Source organism: Rhipicephalus sanguineus, chromosome 2, assembly GCF_013339695.2.
Source record: "Rhipicephalus sanguineus isolate Rsan-2018 chromosome 2, BIME_Rsan_1.4, whole genome shotgun sequence".
Lineage (NCBI taxonomy): Eukaryota > Metazoa > Arthropoda > Arachnida > Ixodida > Ixodidae > Rhipicephalus > Rhipicephalus sanguineus.
In genome coordinates, this window is record NC_051177.1 from 35,481,854 (window position 1) to 35,499,979 (window position 18,126).

At 46.1% G+C, this 18,126-nt stretch overlaps 1 protein-coding gene across 1 annotated transcript; it reads right to left on the minus strand.

Annotated features, from left to right (window-relative positions):
* Positions 1-238: 238 nt before the first annotated feature.
* Positions 239-15,454, minus strand: LOC119381145 (solute carrier organic anion transporter family member 4A1). Its single transcript, XM_037649115.2, has 9 exons — positions 15,360-15,454; positions 12,437-12,558; positions 10,416-10,568; positions 8,080-8,169; positions 7,580-7,772; positions 6,838-6,985; positions 5,421-5,614; positions 2,309-2,373; positions 239-520 (listed from the first exon to the last, which is right to left on the minus strand). Exons 1-9 carry the CDS (start codon positions 15,443-15,445, stop codon positions 285-287), a joined length of 1,287 nt encoding a protein of 428 aa, XP_037505043.2. The 5' UTR covers positions 15,446-15,454; the 3' UTR covers positions 239-284.
* Positions 15,455-18,126: the final 2,672 nt, after the last annotated feature.

Genomic DNA, 18,126 nt, shown 5'->3' on the forward strand with positions numbered 1-18,126 from the left:
CTGGTACCTGACGCTTTTGTTGGAGCCAAAGCTTCGACATGAGTTTCTTGCCTGTCCGATTGTCGAAAGGCTGGCTCTAACAACATAACTTGTTCGACCTCTGTTGACCACAACAAGTCGCTACCTTCATGCGAACACTGTCTTATCCGCATGTCGAGCGAAAAGCTTTGCAGCCCCTTTTCCTGCCGCGCGTCGCCCAACTCAAGTGCACGTTACTCACCTATTTCTTGATTCGGTTGCAGTAGGGTGCGATAGTTGGAATTCAACGCCAGATGTTCTCTCCGTCAAGCAGCTCGCCAGCCGCGTCGGCCGGAGCGGAAGTTCTCACGGTACTTAATCCATGAGAGTCCGTACAGCAGGATGGAGAGCGTCTTCAGCAGAATGAGCACGTAGAACAGGTTGTGCGCCAGCAACTTGTTGTTATAGTAGAGACAGGAGCCGCTGCGGCCGCATATCGACTGCCAAACCAGACAGCTGCGATCTATCACGTGCCCAAACAGCATCGGACCCGGAATGGACGCTGCGCAGCAGATTGATCGGCACGTTGTTTAGCATGAGGAGTTCAGCACCAATATGCAAGCTTACCATAACAGGAGAAGTCACATTCAGATGAGCAATTAGCCCTGCGGCACTCTACTACATACGATGTTTCCCTCGCCGTATAAAAGAGACTGCAATTTCTGCAATACTCAAAATGTTTACTGCCACATTGGCTGAAAATGCAGCAAAAACCAGCAGAATGCCCTTCCAAGCACGAACAGAAGAGCAGCGGAAGGACCCAGCTGAGAGTTGGAAGTCCTGAGCACCAGCTACGGCTGGCGAACAGAGATAGGCAGAAGTCCATGGCTGCCTGGAATGACCGACACGCACCTCCGGGCCACTCACTCACTCACTCACTCACTCACTCACTCACTCACTCACTCACTCACTCACTCACTCACTCACCCACTCACTCACTCACTCACTCACCCACTCACTCACTCACTCACCCACTCACTCACTCACTCACTCACTCCACTCACTCACTCACTCACTCACTCCACTCACTCACTCACTCACTCACTCCACTCACTCACTCACCCACTCACTCACTCACTCACTCACCCACTCACTCACTCACTCACTCACTCACTCACTCACTCACTCACTCACTCACTCACTCACCCACTCACTCACTCACTCACTCACCCACTCACTCACTCACTCACTCACTCACTCACTCACTCACTCACTCACTCACTCACTCACTCACTCACTCACTCACTCACTCACTCACTCACTCACTCACTCACTCACTCACTCACTCACTCACTCACTCACCCACCCACTCACTCACTCACTCACTCACTCACTCACTCACTCACTCACCCACCCACTCACTCACTCACTCACTCACTCACTCACTCACTCACTCACTCACTCACTCACTCACTCACTCACTCACTCACTCACTCACTCACTCACTCACTCACTCACTCACTCACTCACTCACTGTACACAAGCATGACACCAAGGCGGCACAGTACAGCGACAGGTACGACTCAACAACCAACCTAGGACCGAGAGCGGCTGCGTGTCTTCGAAGGAGACCAAGGTCTTTCCTCTTGTATGCGACTAATTCAGCTGTGATTTTTTTATTGAAAACGATGTCGATGACAGGATGAATACTGGTGGTCAACGTACGTGCTCGTCTGATAGGTCTGTCTTCAAAGTGCAATGATAGTAATTCATAAGAACTTTAGCTGGAGCGGGCTGTGAAGACCAAGCAACCTCGTGCTTGCATGACTATCATCGCCAGCTCCATACGCAGAATACAACTCGAAGAAGGCGAGGAACCTTCTATCTTTTTCGCGTACGCAACGACTACGGCCTCTTGCATCATTAGCGACTCCAGGACGTCTATCCGCAACTTTACCAGGGGCCTCATCTCGCCGCAAGCAAATCGCGTTCTCGCAAGTACACCCCCATCTCGTCGCCTCCAAGTTCAGTTAATCTGGGCCCCGGGCCATTCGGGCCTTGCCGGGACCAAAGGCGCTCGCGACGCTGCCCGAGAAATCGTCCACATGGCGTGTCACACGTTATCAGTTTGTCGTCAGTGCATGATGTGAAGACTGCCTGTCTTCAGTTCTTGCAAATTTTCTGGCTTATTATGCCTTTTCTCTTGGTGCAAATGATCTCTGACGCCTTACAAGAGGAATATACTCACGTAGTTAAAATTTTTGTCATCAGTACCTCTTAAGAGTTCGTTACTCCACGCTGCATAACAATGTTCACCACTCTGCTGCGCTCTTTAAACCTAGATGCTTACCGAAGATGCGCACGATGATCCACTTTATGGCCAAAGCCAACGAGCGCTCTTTAGGAGTGACCACCCTGTGGGAAAAAAAAAAAGAACTGTGAGGGTGGTACCACCTGCCGCATCATGCAGGGGCGTAAGCATTCCGGAACTATAGAGTGGAAGGATGGACGGCAAAACTTTATCAAGGTCCTTCGGAACAAGCTGTAGCACATAGCGGGCCACTTCCGAACAGAAAGACCAAGTCTGCTTCGCCACGAGCCCGTTGGACTGCCCATAGCTGTTCTTCGAGTCCGGGGCTACTAATAGCAGCCTCCCATTTGGACGACGTGATGCCTTCGCCACCGCGTCACGCGAGGCACCGCCAGAGCATATGCTCTAGGTTGGCTATAGACAGTTTTCACGGAGAGGAGGAGCGTAGCCTCGAACCGGTGCAATTTCACCACTCTCTCTCTCTCTCTCCACCGCGTGTCCGACCGTCCGGCCACTGCCGCTGGTGTGTGCGGATACCCCCGCTCTGCATTGTGTGGCGCGTGAGAGGTCAGTGTGTTTCCATTTTTCGACGCGGTAAAGCAATTGTGCTGCTGAAAGTCGTAATGTAGGACAATAACAAATCGACACGCTACCACTGCGCTGTGTTTGGCAGCGACAACAACCATCGGAAGCATAAAAGACTGACAGTCGAGGCATGCGAACTGCACCATGCTTTTAAATGACTTCGCTTCTCTAAGGTCGGACGCCTTCTTCTCCAACAAATAGCATATGTGGTGTCTGCACTTATGGCCGTTTCTTCAAGTCATCACATCAGCTTGTTATTGTGCTTAGGTGATGGTACGCTTTATCATCTGCACCAAAGGGAACCGCTGTCAAAGCTGACGATTAATACACAAAATGTTTGGGCAATTGTTGCTTTCTCATAACATTAACATCTCTTATTTCTATGCTACAGCACATTATTAATGAGAACTAACAGACAATAACGCCAAGGAAAGTACAGGGGGTGTTATCTGTAGTATTTAGAATATAAATGTGAAAAAAGTAAAGTGGACGAAAAGATGACTTGCCGCCGGCAGGGACCGAACCTGCGACCTTCGAATAACGCGTCCGATGCTCTACCACTGAGCTACGGCGGCGGTCATCCTCCCGTCCACTTTCTGGGGTATATATGTTGATTTAAACCTAGGAGTGTTAGTCAGCGCCAATCGCAGCCATGGCGGCGAGTGTGGAACACTCTTTTTTTGCCTGTTGGCGTCACGTAGCACGTGATCTTTTTACGAGTTGGCAGCTGACCAATAATCCCTCGCATACTACCTGAAGGCATTAAGTCTGCCAGGACGAGACCCTCGCTATGAATGAAGGAAAGCAGATGATGCGAGGGATTATTGGTCAGCTGCCAACTCGTAAAAAGATCACGTGCTACGTGACGCCAACAGGCAAAAAAAGAGTGTTCCACACTCGCCGCCATGGCTGCGATTGGCGCTGACTAACACTCCTAGGTTTAAATCAACATATATACCCCAGAAAGTGGACGGGAGGATGACCGCCGCCGTAGCTCAGTGGTAGAGCATCGGACGCGTTATTCGAAGGTCGCAGGTTCGGTCCCTGCCGGCGGCAAGTCATCTTTTCGTCCACTTTACTTTCTTCACATTTATATTCTAAATACTACAGATAACACCCCCTGTACTTTCCTTGGCGTTATTGTCTGTTAGTTCTCATTAATATTGTGTCTAACAAAGATAAACGAGCCCTTGAAAAATCATCTGCTTTCCTTTATGCTACAGCACATGATTTACAATGCCTGCGGCTAGAAAATGTCCCATCTTGGTGTGTGCAATTACGAGATTATCGAATTAGAACTTTCCAATCGACATGACGGAAAGGCCCGCATGACACGTGTTCTTTGGCGCAGGTACACGCCGCTAACGCTTCGTCGAGAGCACATTCTTTCTCAACTTGTCAATTTTGTGACGATAACTGGGGTAGCGCTACGACAACCGCACATTTTTTTCGCGCGGCAACCTGGTTGTCGTGAATAATCGACCCACGTTCGTTAAAGCCAGGTCGTTACCTGAACACGTGCGCTTGTCGTAATGCTTCTCAAATACTCGCCAAAAAATAAACTCACAGTAATGGTACCAAAAACAGGCGCCCTTTCGGCGTATAGCTCTAGTGACGGGTACTCGCGTCGAAGCGAATTTACGCCATGCCGTGCTTCCAGATGTGCAACAGGCTTATTTTAATTTTACAATTGTGTTGTTTCTACGCAGAATTTTGAGCTCACCCACTGTATATCTTTTTCTTATCTTGCGCAACGATCAGAGGAGACAAGCTTTTAACTACGACGACGACACGAATCAACACAGGAATCGGTGTTTGTGCTAACTTCGTTCCACGAAGTTTGTATTGCAACGTGCCAAGCGTAACCAAATAGTCTGTTAGGGATTTGAGTTACGTTGAACTTAAATAATCACGACAAAGAAACCAGAAAGTCACCTCAAACACTAATGCGCGCACCTAGCGTGCAGCCGGACAATGGCCTACGTGTTCGCTCGTCTCCATTTACGTTTCACCGATTACTTCGAGGGTTGTCCTAAAAGTTGACGCTATTTTATAGTGCATATTCCAAGATCCCCACAAGGCCAGCTATAACAAAACATACAAAGCAATTACTTATTTACACGTGCTGCTTAAGAACTGCATTGACAGTCTATCTTAACATTTTGTCATTTTCTCTCTCTCTCTTTTCCTGTCTTTCAGTCCCCGATCCCCGTCCCCACGCAGCGCAGCAAGTCAGCGAATTTACACACGCCGGCTAAATTCTCTGCTTTTCTATAAAGTGTTCTCTCTCTCTACTCATCGTCGGCGCTGCTGCGGGAACGTCTCGTGGGCCGCCGCTGCATGCTGTTTCAGCCATTACTACCGCCTTTACACTCGCGAGACGTTGCTCTGTTTTTCCCGTGTACCGCGAAGAACAGCAATACCTTGAGAACTGAGCGTATGCGCTGCATACACCGCTGCGGTACCCCACATACCGGAAGGACGGCGAAACATCGCAGACGCTAGACGGCGCTGCGGCGGTGAGGTGCTTTAAAAATGGCAGCCTCCTTGGGAAATTGGTGTATACCTGAGCAAAGCGGAGGCGAGCGGCGCCAAGTTGAGGAAGTTCGAGAAGAGCGCGAGGAACAGTCCGACCGTAAAGTAAGGGAGAAGCGTGCAGCCCGTGTTGCACTTCTTGCGGCGACCTTGCACGTTGAAGAAGGTGCCGTTGGGCAGCTTCTCGGGTACGTGTTGCACTATGCAGCTGCAGTTGGTGTACACCTGTGTGCGGAAAGCGAAGGCACGATGGAGTGCCTGTATCAGGATCAAGGCACTGCTTTACCTAACGCAGCAGGTGAGTTGAGACTGGTTACCGTAACGCGTATAACTGTTGGAAGTAAACGCCATCCCGACATTTCCAACTGGAACTTGCGGAAACGCAGACCACCTTTTGAGATATACACATAAATTTTACGCCTACCTTACCAATGCTGAGTTACAGTTGTGTACGGCGGTAAAGTTCAACAAAAGGTCAACAAAATGGGTAAGGGTCAGACGCCAGAATTCCTGGATTTGAACCTTTCCCTTCTACTATTTTTGCCCACTGATTATTGCACAAACCTGGGCTTTTCCTTGTTGAAAATAAGTTTTCCCCCCCAAAAAATAAGGCGCAAATTTTCCAGCATTATCTATTCTTCCATTCTAATTAAAGGCCCTTTATCTCAATATCTACGACAGACTGTTGTGCGTGTTGTGCCATTTGCAATGAGCAAAAAAGCATTAAAAAATTAATCAGCGGTGATATTGCAACTGTCATAGTGATCGAGATGCTGTTGCACGGGCGAGAAATCTTGATGTACTTGGTGTTTGCAAACAGCTCATATTTATCACCTTCCAAGAGAAATAAAAGAAAATTGAAGCAACATTCTTAACCTTTTCAAAGTTACGAATGTGAGGAAAATTGCTACCTCCAGTGCGGAAATTGATTTTATATAGTATTTACAACAATTAGAACAAGGCACAACATTAGAACAAGCGTTTAATATTCTTTATTATTTGAATAGGCTAAAAATAGGCCCTAGAAAAACTAGGGTTCGGAAACATGGTGTCCTTGGCCGAAGAGGATTGTTGATTTGAGCGTAAACATAGGTGCTCTTTTTTTCTTACGTTATTGTTGAAGTCATAGAACTTTGAAGTATTGATTGGAGGCATGTAGCGCTCATGTGCACCCTCGTTTTGATGTACCGATTCTCTTATGAGTTAAGTATCGATTTTGGCATTCGTTAAATCCATACAGGATTTCCCCTATTTTTATTTCTTTCGTTTAGTATTTCTTTGGAGTCAACACAGTGGGTCAATACAGTGTTGCCGATGCAGTGACCAGTCACGCACACAAGAACTTGTGCATATGCGAGCTCATTATCATATTTTAGAGATTATCTTGTTTGATGTGTAAATTGATTCATTCAGAAGAAACATAGCTTCATTGATTGATTGATTCTTACCCTCGCTCCTCCTTTTGCCAAGCGTGTTTCACATCCGGCCAGACAGGGAGAGAAAAACACGGTTCCATCCACCGAACACACTGGGTTGTACACGCTCTTGTGGCAGTTGCAGTGCTCGTTGCAGGGAAACACGAATGGGTCCGAGCCGCTGCGCAGTTGAAGTGAACATCGATTAACTTTCTCAAATATTACATGGGCGAACCTACAGCAAACTGTGTGCCACGTCTGTAGTCTGTGCCGTCTCTGTGTTTGGCCATTGGCCTCGAGTTGTTAACGATCGACTAAAGAAATGAAATGTTAATATGGGCAGACAAATCGCCTTCGCTCTTGCTTTATTTTAAGGTGAGTCATATGGCGTGTTTTTTTTTTTCTGGGCAGCCCATGCATTATCCTTACGTGAATGTTATTTTTGTGCATTTTTGTAGAAATCAGCCCAAATAATAAAAAAATAAGAAGAAAACAGTAATGAAGAGAAAGGAACAGCTCCGCGTTTGTCTTTCCTTGTATTAAGTGTTTTTTGGTAACACATACCTGGACACAGAAATGTAGAAGAAGAAATTTTGCAATACCGAACTTTTCGACGAGAGGAATTATCTACAAGTCTATCGAGACAGTACTTGTTCAAAAACTTTTCATCACTTCAACGACTTCAGATTCTATCCTTTCCTAACTGTCTGTCTCGCTCTAATCTCTTGGAGACCAACGCAGTCAGCTCATCACTCTGTAGTGTACGCAAGCTTACTTCAGCATTGCCGGGATGTTAACGGCAAAGGTTGGGTCCGGGCAGTAGTTTCGGAACATGAATATGCACACCCAGGGCACAATGCTCACGATGAGGCACATCTTGATGATGCTTTCGCAGGACATGTTTAGACGCGTCACCAGGTGTCCACCCAGGAACGTACCACCACATCCTCCGGCGATGGCAATTGCACCTTTGACGGGAATCGAAATGCCTTCTTAGCACCGACAGTTTGATCACATGCCAACGGGGTGAGCTAACAACACAATAGAATGTGGCGACCAACACATGGACCGAAGTAGAGGGTTGAGATTTCGCGTTTCTTATGGAGACCATTCAAGGCAATGTTATTAATGTAATGACACAAATGTCATAAAACCTAACAGGTAAATCACTGTTTATTATTACCTTACGGTTCCTTTAAAAGCCAAAGAGTAGGCTTTTGCAGTAGCCATTTCACTACGGTGAGCTATTAGACAAACGTAATGGAAAACACTCACCCAAGACAGCCGCAGCTTTCGACGAACTGATGGCAAACTGAGACTCGAAGAACTTCGTCGAAATCTGCGTCACAGCGTTTGTAAGCATGTCTGAAAATAAATGAAAGAAAGCAGGTTAAAAGTCTGCAATAACGACCGCGCAGTCCCTCCATTCTGTAAACAGGAATATGAATGCCGTTGACGTGAGATATGCCATGCCTGACGACTCGACCAACAAATTTAGGAATATTTATCCTACACAGGCCTTACGAGCACCCCCGTGAAAAACGTACTTGATCCTTATTCAAAATATATTACAAATTGTGAGCTGATATATTAAGGTGTTACAAAGACAGATGGTAGTGACACTGCTTGAAGCAAGAAGGGATGAGAGATCGTTGCACAGGAAACATCGCTGGAGGCAACGACTTTACTACAACAGGGCTTGTCTTCGTCAGGGCCATCGTTGCCTTGGCCCTTTTGCCGTAATGTTTTCTCCAGCGACATTATATGTTCAACAATTTGTCATAACTTCTTGGCTCACACATACTGTCCCCTTCACATCAAGAGAATACAACAGGTTGCTTTAAGGACTGCTGGGTTAGCATTGATAACCATGTGAACCTCATCATTATAGACGTCAGACTCTGCCCAGGCGGCGCTGCGAAAAACACCGCCACCAGCGCCCTCATCGTAGCCCTGGCCCTAACTGGGTAGTGCAAAGAGAGCCGCCCGCAAGCGAATGTGCATAGGCCGCAATATAACCCTCCTCTTTCGTTGGTGTCGAGGCGCGGTTTCCTGAAAATCAAGGGCCTGGAAAGCTTCTTCCGCCAATCCACGCTTCAGAAACAAAGGAAGCTGATCAAAGCGAACTGCGAGTACAATGCAAAATAAGTTTTAGTTATTCCCGCGCGCTGCAACTCGCAAGTACAAGCGAGCATCACACGACACCGAGTTCGAGGCAAGCCCTCCGACATCCGTTCTCTAGAGTCTAAATGCGTTAAAATCGGGTGTATACGTATGCCACAGCGATAAAGTACCTACATACACGATCAATTTACTTAGCTATGCATCTTACGATCAGTGGTACAAAACTCGGTTCATCAGGGGCGAATGGCTCCGGCGATTTTCGCCTTTTCAGTTGCATTCTCCCTTAATTCATCTCTCGCTTCCTGTGCATTGGAGTGTTTTATTACGCATCCTCAAATGGTCTCTTGATGGTCGTCTTCCGTTTGTATGTACTGCAAATGGGGATACGTGCGTGTCTACTTTCGCGGGGTACAACCAAAGGCAAAACAAACCTGAAGGGGGTCACGACCAACATTCTGCGATTTACTTGTATGATGCACGTAGTGTCAGCTAGTTAGAACCAGAACTCTGAGCCTTCAAATCGTACATACGTCCGTGATGCTGTGTTCTGACGACCAACTCGTCGCGGTGTGCGTATCACGCGTCTCCAGTCTGCCTCTAGCTGCTCACTTCGTGTTACACGACAAGCACCGCGGTGAGAGCCTCTGCTGAGCTTCATAGTCAAGGTTACCACGGTTTTGCATCAGGGCTACGCAAAACAACAGCAGAGCCACACATTCATGCCACCGGCTGTGGAGAACGCGGGTACTTCGCTTACCCAACACGCTCGCAACGGCCCGTATCCAGCGCTCTCGCCTTTCTTCTTCGTACGACAACTATGGAAATCGGTAAAACTGAACGTTGTTATTCAGTCTTTTGCGTCCGTGGCAATTCACAACGCAACAGTGCGTCTTTTGCGGAGTTTCTTCGTAGCGTGCGGAGGGCTCTCGTCTGCTGCTGTTTTCGCCGTCGTTCAGGCGAGTGATCCAGCAAGCACTTCACGACGGCTCGGTGGCGCATCCGACTAGCGGAGAGCAATTCACAGCTCTCGTTCTGAGTGCTAATTGCGCAAACACACGCGATATTAAGCTCAATCGTTGTTTCGCACTCGCTAGTTGCACCTGGTCCCATAGCAAACTGTGCGAGAGAGTCGGTCTATGCACTACCCAATACTTCTCCGACAGGTGGCGCCACACATCTTGGAAACTCCAGAGTCTGACGTCTATATATATATGATATCTCATACTGAGCTGATCAGGGCAACAAGGCCAGCAATGTGTGGTATGAAGGTTAGCGGCGGAATTCCAACTCCGAACGTACGTTTGTCGCCACTTGAAGTTGTTGTCTTATGCAGCTCGTCAAGGCTCTTCCTTCTATGCTCAGATTCACGGTTAAAAGAGCGTTGAAATAAGTAGCAGCCCGTGCAATCGCACCTCCGTGCATTCTACTCGTTAAAGAAGACAATGAACAAACTTTAGCCAAGTAATTTCTTAAGGCTTCGTACTCACAGTCCGCGGTTCCAGCCAAGGCGAGAGATAAGAAAGTGGCGTTGCTGAGGATTCCGTAGATAGCTCCGGGCAGCTGTTTTATGGACGTGTCTTTCATGACGTGCTTTCCTAGACGACTTTCTTTCTTCTTCTCCTCGAGCAAACTGTAGTAGCCTGGGAACGCGTGGAGAAATTTTGTGTGCGGAAGCTCTGCAGAAACTCTTCGTTGTTGTTACAAGCGCACGGAACAGAATGCACACCGTGCGTCCTATGTAAGTTGCGGCAAAATTTTAAAATGTGGTGCCACGTAACAGGACATCGACAAGCTGAGGTTTCTTGCCATCGCTTGGAGCCAGCAACACTACTTTCTTGTGTACCTTGTTTGATTGCAAAATTGGTTATTGTTATTTAATGCACTTGTCGAACACTTTAGCGGAGGCAGAGATGTCACTGAGAAAATTGCAAGCCAACCCGGAAAATTTCTCAACTGGCTTGTTGTTTCTCTATACGTGTAACGTCTTTTTTTTCCAAGCCTAAAGATGCGCCCCCTCCCACCCCCCCCCCAAAAAAAAAAAAAAAGAATTCAGCCAGTTCCCCGCCGTGAAAACCAGCGGACAGTGAAGCTGTAATGATGAAGATGATGATGATGATGACGACAACTTAGGGTGCAAAAAGGTCGTCATCATCATCATTATCATTCCGTTTTATTTGTTCCTTTAATCACTCCGCCCTCTGGGCACGTGACCTGCGTGACGCCTACTACTACTACTACTACTACTACTACTACTACTACTACTACTACTACTACTACTACTACAACTACTACTACTACTACCACTACCACTACCACTACTACTACTACTACTACTACTACTACTACTACTACTACTACTACTACTACTATTCCTCCGGCCGCGGCGGCTGCATTTTCGATGGAGGCGAAAATGTTTTTGGGCCGTGTACTTAGTTTTAGGTGCACGTTAAATAGCCCCAGATGGTCGAACTTTTCGGAGCCCTCCACTACGGCGTCTCTTATAATCATGTGGTGGCTTTGGGACGTTAAACCTCAGACATTATACTACTACTACTACTACTACTACTACTACTACGACGACGACGACGACGACGCCGACGACGACGGCACAGGGTAAGACAACTTCGCTGTAGAAAGAAAAACAATAAAAATCACAGCATATCCACGGAGTGATGATGATGAGTGGGCGAAGCTGCGGAGGTTCATCGGTAAACCGTGAATCTTCCGTGAATTCTGCCCAGTACATCATCACCGACGTGAGATCGGGCGCGTTTATACTAAAGGTTCGATGAGTTATGACGACTTGCAGCGCACTTTAATTTTACATGTACGCTGTGAATTTTCATTGTTTAGAAAACCATTGCTTAGAAAACATCTGGCGTCTTTCGTTAAGCAGCTGGCGTCTTTTCGTTTTGTTTTAGAAACATCTGGCGTTCTTTCGTTTTGCTTTTACAAAACATCTGGCGTCTTTTGTTGGTTTATTTCATCAATCAACGGCGTTTTGAACAAAATTTTTATTGTTTAATCACGCACAGGAGAAATCTCACCAGGCACTACCTTGGAGGTAAAGAAAGGCTGCTAATGGGAATGAGAGACAGAAGAAGTCGGCTTTTAGCTAACGCTGCGAATTTTTTATTGTTCAACAACGCACAGGAAAAATCTCCCACCGGCACCACCTTGCAGGTCAAAGCGTAAGACTGGTTACATACTACGCTACGAGGGACGAACGGGTGCCGCTATAAGGAGCTTCGCCCATAAAAGTGCCGGCACTTTTTCTCCCTCTTTACTAAATAACAGTAGGTTATTGTATCAAATTGAATTACCCTTTTGTCCATGTACTTGGACCTTTTACTTCGAGTATCTCACCGACATCATTAAAGAAAAGATCTTTCGCGTTAGTAACATGCTATTATTCACTGATAAAAACGGACTTGCGTACGAATACGCTGTTCGGCTGCTTTCACGTATCAAGATGATGTAGTGTACGGTGTATTCACTTGACGCTCACTTGGCATGTGCTTGGGAAAGAACATGGACGGGATGCCAATGGTAAGCATCGTCAGTCCGGACCCCAGGAATCCGATCCACCATGCTCCAACCCAGACGGCGCTGCCTGAAGTGAGGCCCAGGCTGCGTATTCAAAGGTGCGCTAGACTGTTGAGACCTGGTTCGTTTTGGCGATACTGGTGATTTCACTGAACTCAAACGCCAAGACTGCAACCACATCTGACCCGCAGCGGTGATGTAATTGTTATGATGCTCGACTGCTGCACCGAAGGTCGTGAGATCGAATCTCGGCCGCAGCGGCCGCATTTCGATGGAGGCGAAATGCTAGAGACCCGTGTATTTAGATTGAGGTGTACGTTAAGGTAATCGAAATTTCCGGGGCCCTCCAGTACGGTGTCCTTCACAATCATATCGTAGTTTTGGGTCGTAAAACCCCAATAATTGTACATTATTATGCGCTCACGTCAGCAGACACGCCTTTCAATGAGACTCAACTGGCAGCCGTCCCAAGTTTACGATTTTCCCAAAATATCTGCACTATAGGTCATTTCCAAGACACATAGTTCTTATTTTCCAATCGGTACGAGTTCGTCGAATTGTCTCCGTTTAAATATTAAGACCTAAGCTCTGTTGTACTCCACGATAAGTAATTCTAGTTACCCATACAGTAGCTTGGTGGCTATATGATGTCGCGCTGCCGTGCTACAGGACGTGGTGTCGAGCCCGGCTGCGGTGCGGCAGCATCTAAGGGGAGGGGGTGTGGGTGGGGGCAGAATGCAAGAAACACACGTGTACGTATTTAGATATTTGCGCGAGTTAAGAAGTAACAGGTAGTCAAGACTGATCCGAAGGCCCATCGTAATAAGGCCGCTGTTACGACATGTACAACCAGAAAATTTATATTTTCTGGTTGTACATGTTCGTATATGTCGGAGCACATACGGATGTCGTTAACTCCCGGCACCATGATGCCGAGAGTTAACGCGCGTTTCCGTATTATTTAGGCGGAAGGCGACCTTGGGCGTAGCGGTTTCTTGCAATGGTAATGCATAAAGTGTGCGTTTAAGTCTGCGCGAGAGAAAGGGTGGGGATATGGTATCGCGCTTTGTTGAAACTGTGTAATCTCAACCGCCGTGTCTGAAATTCAATCTTCGTGTAGGTCTGCTGGCCTCCTAATTATGCGCGTCGAGCAGGCATGGTGGTGGTTTAATCTAATCTAAAGCAATTAAAGCCATGATCTCGGTGAGATCCGCGCATGAGCCCCCACGCTGTTTTCCTGTAGAGTAATCAGCGACTGCGATTTCTACACCAGTTCCCGCAAACATTTTTTTCATGCGAAGCTTTTTACGACTCAAAGATTTCGGTGCCGCTGTCGTACGCGAAATCCCGGTGCTGGCGAGCGTACAAAAATGAGGCCCTCCAGTGTGCGCTGGTCACGCGCGTATTTGCATGCGCTGTTTTCCAATAAATCTTGCTCTCTCGATCGTGGGCGTGTCGATCAGCCGTTTCTCATACGGCATCCTGATCTTTTACCGATGTGTCTTGTAAATTCGCGTTGCCACATCTCATTGCTGCCTGAATGTGAACGCATGACCGTCACTGTTGCCTGTAGCAAATCAAGTGTTGCGCTGCTAAGCACGTTGGTGAAGGCCCAATTCCCGGCATGGAGGAAGGAAACCTTAAGAGGGAGAACTGCGCAATGTGATGGAAAGAAAGAAAGAAAGAAAGAAAGGAAGAGAGGACGGAAGGAAGGAAGGAAGGAAGGACGAGATAAACAAAGAGAGAAAGAAAGGAGGCGATAAACAAAGAAAGAAAGAAAGAAAGTAAGTAAGGAGGAAATAAACAAAGAGAGAAAGAAAGAAAGGAAGGAAGGAGGAGATAAACAAAGAGAGAAAGAAGGAAAGGAAGGAGGGAGGAGATAAACAAAGAGAGAAAGAAAGAAGGAAAGGAGGAGTTAAACAAAGAAAGAAAGAAAGAGAGAAAGAAAGAAAAAAAGGAAGGAAGGAGGAGATAAACAAAGAAAGAAAGAAAGAAAGAAAGAAAGGAGGAGATAAACAAAGAGAGAAAGAAAGAAAGAAGGAAAGGAGGAGATAAACAAAGAAAGAAAGAAGGAAAGGAAGGAAGGAGGAGATAAACAAAGAAAGAAAGAAGGAAAGGAAGGAAGGAGGAGATAAACAAAGAAAGAAAGAAGGAAAGGAAGGAAGGAGGAGATAAACAAAGAGAGAAAGAAAGAAGGAAAGGAGGAGTTAAACAAAGAAAGAAAGAAAGAGAGAAAGAAAGAAAGAAAGGAAGGAAGGAGGAGATAAACAAAGAAAGAAAGAAAGAAAGAAAGAAAGGAGGAGATAAACAAAGAGAGAAAGAAAGAAGGAAAGGAGGAGATAAACAAAGAAAAAAAGAAGGAAAGGAAGGAAGGAGGAGATAAACAAAGAAAGAAAGTAGGAAAGGAAGGAAGGAGGAGATAAACAAAGAAAGAAAGAAGGAAAGGAAGGAAGGAGGAGATAAACAAAGAAAGAAGGAAAGAAAGAAGGAAAGAGAGGAAAGCAGTTGGTCAGGCACGCACACGCCAAGCTTCCCTTGCCCCCATTTTCTCGATACGGGAAGGGCACCTAAATTATTTTTGTAGATGATGTAGCTACCAAGGGAGGCCGTTTAGTCAGGTGACCAATATAGGCCCTTGCGTCAGTAACAGTAACAAGTTCTGGGATTTAACGTCCCAAAATCACGATATGGTTATGAGAAACGCCGTAGTGGAGGGCTCCGGAAATTTCGACCAACTAGGGTTATTTAACGTGCACCTAAATCTAAGTTTCTTAACCTCTAGCCTTCTGGCCTCCATCGAAAATGCGGCCGCCGCGCCCTTGCAGCAGTCGCACCGGCGTATCCAGGTTTCAAAATGAGCGAGCGACATAGAAGAGCATGCTCACTGTTTGATGTCTCTCGTGACGTCCACGTAGAACCTCAAGAATAAGCCAGACGCCATGAATCCGAATCCGGGACCCATGACACCCATACACGAGAATACACCTGGAAATAGAAGTTGTCCATCATTAAGTGTCACTCTGCGCTGCGTAGCAAAGTAGGCGATTTCGTTTTCACAGGTTCGAGCTGGCTGACCGTGTCATAACTGGAAATTTTTAGTCCGATGAGTTAACAGGCATAATTTTTGTCGTGCTGAATGTTAAACTTCAATGCAAAGTAAGGGTGCTGACGTTTCTCTAATCTTAACGACATGATGTAACATTTTATTGCTTCCACAAGTAATCAGCATAACAGGTTGACCATTTATCCGGGCTTCAGCAGGAGCCCTAATAAGGGGAAGGAATATATAGAAGCAGAAGAAACTATGGTACTAGACAGAATATCGATATCCCTATAACAGATGTGTTGTTCTTGAACATTAAACACCACGTATTCTTTGACTGACTAAATTATGACATCATGTTTTTGACATGACAAGAATTGTTTCTGCCCACTATGTCATCATACCGTGTTTTAATGCTCTAAGCTTCGCGTACCAATCTGTATTCCTCCTATCAACGAAAGGGAAATACTCTCAGCCATTCATTCGCAGCGCGAAGCTTCGTGGAAATCCGTATAATCCTCCACGAAAATCTTGCTCTTTTATGAACGTTCCTAAAATTTGCATTCCTCCGCAGAACTGATTTGAGATTTTTTCTTCTGTACTTTTTAAACGTGGCAGGCGCAATGACTTCAACAGTTCCATCTGCTGCAGCGTGACTTTTAAGGCGAAAGCCTTAGATCCTTCATCAAATGCGAAATTGACCGTTGGCGTCGTCGACAACACGAGTGATGCAAGAAATCATCATCACGTGATGACATCACCATACGACGTCGTCATGAGGTCGCAGATCGCCAGAATTTGTGACGTCATCATGATGTCACATGACGACGCCATCACATGACATCGCCGCTTGGTCAAACGTGCGCCGATCACAGAGGCAGTGCAAAACGAGGTGAGGTGCAGGAAGTTTGCAATGCCTCCGATCCTGGAGGCAGTGCAAAACAGTGTTGCCAACCAATTTTTGGAAAGTACCCTCCGTCACGGTCAACATTACCCTAAACATTTTTTTTATTACCCTGCATTTTACCCTACGCCTAAAATAGCACAGTTCGATAATAATGGCATACAGACTATACCTCACTGTACGACATGCAGACGTGTGGTGGCGTGGAAGTCTCTAACGACTTCAGTGCTTTGAAAATTGTGGCATTCTTTTTCTAAAAGAGCCAAGTCCACACTAACTGAAACTGAGAAAAACGCAGTTTTTTGCTAGCGACAATGAAGTCAGGCCTGCTCCAACAATTTATTGCCAGTGCGCTTGTGTCACCAAAATACCGGAAATTTATATTGCGGCTAAAATCTGTATAGCTTGCTATCTTCGGATTTGGGAATAAAATTTAGATTTGACTCATATAGATTGGAACATTGCATTTGGGCTTGAATTAGCTCGTAAAAGAAGTCTAAGTGGCAGCGAATTAACGATATAGCAATAATTTGCGACAGAATTTACACCGCCCTTGTGCTTCCATCTGTTTCGTCGTTTGGTGAATGGGCGTAATAGAGATGCCTAGAGTTGTAGAGTGGGTGGTCCTTGCAGGCAAAAGGCGCACCATTCCGGACTGTTGCTTCCGCTCTGCTGCTTCTTCTTAGCTAGTTTTATGCCACGCCGTTTCGGATTAGTTCTTGTTCTTTAAAGAATAGATTGATGTCCAATATCTTCATTTCAGTTGTCTTCTATTTCACTTATACCGTCGGGGAGCGAAAGAAGGACATGATGCTGTAACGCAAAACTCGAACAGAAACACTTAGAGGCAGAAAGAAGTAGGAAAGTCGTCCTCTTCTTTATATTCGAGTTTTGTCCTACAACATCGTGTCCTTCAGTAAGTACCAACTTGCCCGAGAACAACTAATTGTGGAAAGAAAGCATCACAGCAAAGCAACTAGCACACAAATGAAACAGATTAGATATGGCCATATTGGTTATTTTTGGTCACGATTGATGACGCAGCGCTGGTTTAATGGATCTGGCTCAGTTTTATTTTAACAGGTGCAAGGTGTGGCTAAATTTTTATTCGAAACTGCCTTTTTGGGTTCACGTTACAATCAAGAACCACCGCATTTTAGTTACGACTATTTTAAAAGTGAAAGATACATAGGCGGGCTTTACGGTCATATGAAATTTAGCCCAGTTTCACTTGCTAGATTAGGCTCTTTTAGAAAAAAAAACGCCACAATTAGTTTCGAGAACAGACCAAGGAACATGAAAGACAGCAGATGGGAAAAGAAAGCGTTCCGGTATTTTCATGAGAAGACCGTTGACTCACAGCTGAGAAAAAGAACTTGGAGACTCATCAGCTAGTATACGGCTGGCAGTGATATGCAAACAAAGAACATTAAGTGAAAAGTCAAAGAGGCGGTAAACATTTATTGGAATAGCAACGATGGAAAGAAGACCGGCTCTGAGTAACTACCGAAAGGGTAAAGACGAAATAGGCAAGGACACATTTTATGATATTTCAAGCGGAAGTGCTTTGCACTTGCGTTGATACCGACGGTCACTTTTCGTGCTTGATGAGGATATAAGGCTTTCGGCTTAATAACTGGAACCGATCGCCGTTCAAAAATTCATAAGCCCCTCCCCACAACGAACGAATGGAAGACGACGGCGA